A 1,893-nucleotide genomic window follows, 5' to 3' on the forward strand; every position below is an offset into this window, starting at 1 on the left:
AACATGAAATATCATTAAAAAAAGGTAATAAAATAATTGTCTAAAAGTTTTTTGAAATCTTGTCCGTGGACGAGTTGACCACCCATGGTGGTGTCTGTGGACGGGTTGTCCTGCTTTGCGGTTTTGTGGACGGGTTGTCCGTGGGCGGGGTGTCCGTGGACGAGTTGTCCTACAATCGTGTATATATGTGTATAGATGTGTATGTACCATACTACCATGTAACAAAAATAAATAAATGAAAATAATTTTTTCCTTAAGGGAGAGCAACTCCCCATAAGCTTTGCTTCTCGCTCTCCCTTTTCAACTACCAATTTTGTAAAAAAAAAAATGTATATATGTATGTCTAATTGTATTTAATATTGTTGAATAAACCTATAATAATAATAATAATAATATTTGGACGTGGATAGAAGAGTCCGTGAAGATATGTTGAAACACTTTATTGCTTTAATGTTTTGACCAATAGGGTAATTTTAAGAAAGTGAATATGAAAGGGTGTGAATTTTAATTGATACACATCCTGTCTTGAATCTTCGGGAAGGTTCCCTCGTGGAAGTGATCCGAGGGAGAAGGGGGAGCTCGGAAGGTAGATGACCGGGCAGGTCAGGTCAGGTCAGGTCATGGTGTGGGCAATTGTCCTACCCTTTTTCATCAATTAATTAAATGCTTGATAATTTCGTTAAGCCCATGGAGCCTTCCCTATCGTTTGTCCTCTTGGAGGTGTTGATGTAGGCGGCTTCAACTGTCTCTTGTTCTCTCTCTCTCTCTCTCTCTCTCTCTCTCTCTCTCTCTCTCTCTCTCTCTCTCTCTCTCTCTCTCTCTCTCTCTCTGACGAGTCTATTCCATTCGTTAACCACTCTGTGGATAAATCAGTTCTTGCCCGTTTCCTTCTTAGATTTAAATCTATCAAATTTAAATCCATTACTACGAGTCCTTCCCTACTGTCTTAATATAATGACCTTGCCTGTATCACCTTTGTTAAAGCCCTTGACCCATTTGAATACCTCTTTTAGATCACCCAGTACAATTCGTCTTCCCAGAGAGTGTAAGGTAAGATACCTGTCTTCGTACCTATGGTAAATTTCTAGAGAGGGAGAGAGAGAGAGAGAGAGAGAGAGAGAGAGAGAGAGAGAGAGAGAGAGAGAGAGAGAGAGAGAGAGAGAGAGAGAGAGAGAGAAGAGGGAGCTCCCTACTACTGACGGAGGACCTGTTCGATCCAGTGGCGATGGTGCGCTACGTTGACGTAGACGCCAACTGGATCGTCGAGCCTGGCACCAATCGGACCAATGCCCAGCAGGTAGAAGCGGTGATCACTTGCGTCTTGGTAAAACAGCCCGCTGTGCCTGAGCTGAAACATTGTTAATTCAACGTTAAATTTAACGTCAATTCACGTGTCGTCGCTGGGTCAGCTGGAGCTGTATCCAGAATCTATAGTCGGGAAATGGAAATTCTTTCGTAAAAAAAAATTAACATGAAAAACTGGAAAGCAAGCTGTGTGAAGAAACTATATACATACATATACCAAGGCTTTTTCCCCCTTACAAGGGAGGTAGCCAAAAAGGGAAAGGCATAAAAACACTCCCACCCATTTCATCCCTAAATACACTCCACACCCCTCCCACCCTTCCTCTCATCTGAGCACCTCCTGGATGACGGGTCATCCCTGCACCCTGCCCACCGCCCTGGGTCAGAAGCAGTGTCGCAAGACACAGTACATCCACAGCAAGGCCGCTTCATTTAATCGGCGACCCCCCTCTCCGTCCCCCTTTGCATATAAGGCGAGGACGGGGAGAAATCCCTTCGGGCTGCGTCAAAATTTACTCACACATACTACCCCACCCCCCACCCCCCCGCCCATTCCTCCTCATGCAGTCACAACATCATCCATATACA

At 44.3% G+C, this 1,893-nt stretch overlaps 1 protein-coding gene across 2 annotated transcripts in view; it reads right to left on the reverse strand.

Annotated features, from left to right (window-relative positions):
* Positions 1-425: 425 nt before the first annotated feature.
* The window catches only part of LOC143024957 (uncharacterized), a 10,472-nt gene continuing 9,004 nt past the window's right edge, over positions 426-1,893 (reverse strand). The window contains exons 8-9 of one of the 2 annotated variants that reach the window (XM_076184491.1): positions 1,194-1,348; positions 426-776 (exon numbers count right to left, since the gene is read on the reverse strand). In XM_076184491.1, the coding sequence (XP_076040606.1) occupies position 776; positions 1,194-1,348 (156 nt within the window). In that variant the 3' untranslated portion in view covers positions 426-775. Of the gene's footprint in view, positions 1,349-1,893 lie in introns of both variants that reach the window. The other variant, XM_076184492.1, reaches the window with a different exon arrangement.

This window comes from Oratosquilla oratoria, chromosome 4, assembly GCF_046742065.1.
Source record: "Oratosquilla oratoria isolate Oo_2021 chromosome 4, ASM4674206v1, whole genome shotgun sequence".
Lineage (NCBI taxonomy): Eukaryota > Metazoa > Arthropoda > Malacostraca > Stomatopoda > Squillidae > Oratosquilla > Oratosquilla oratoria.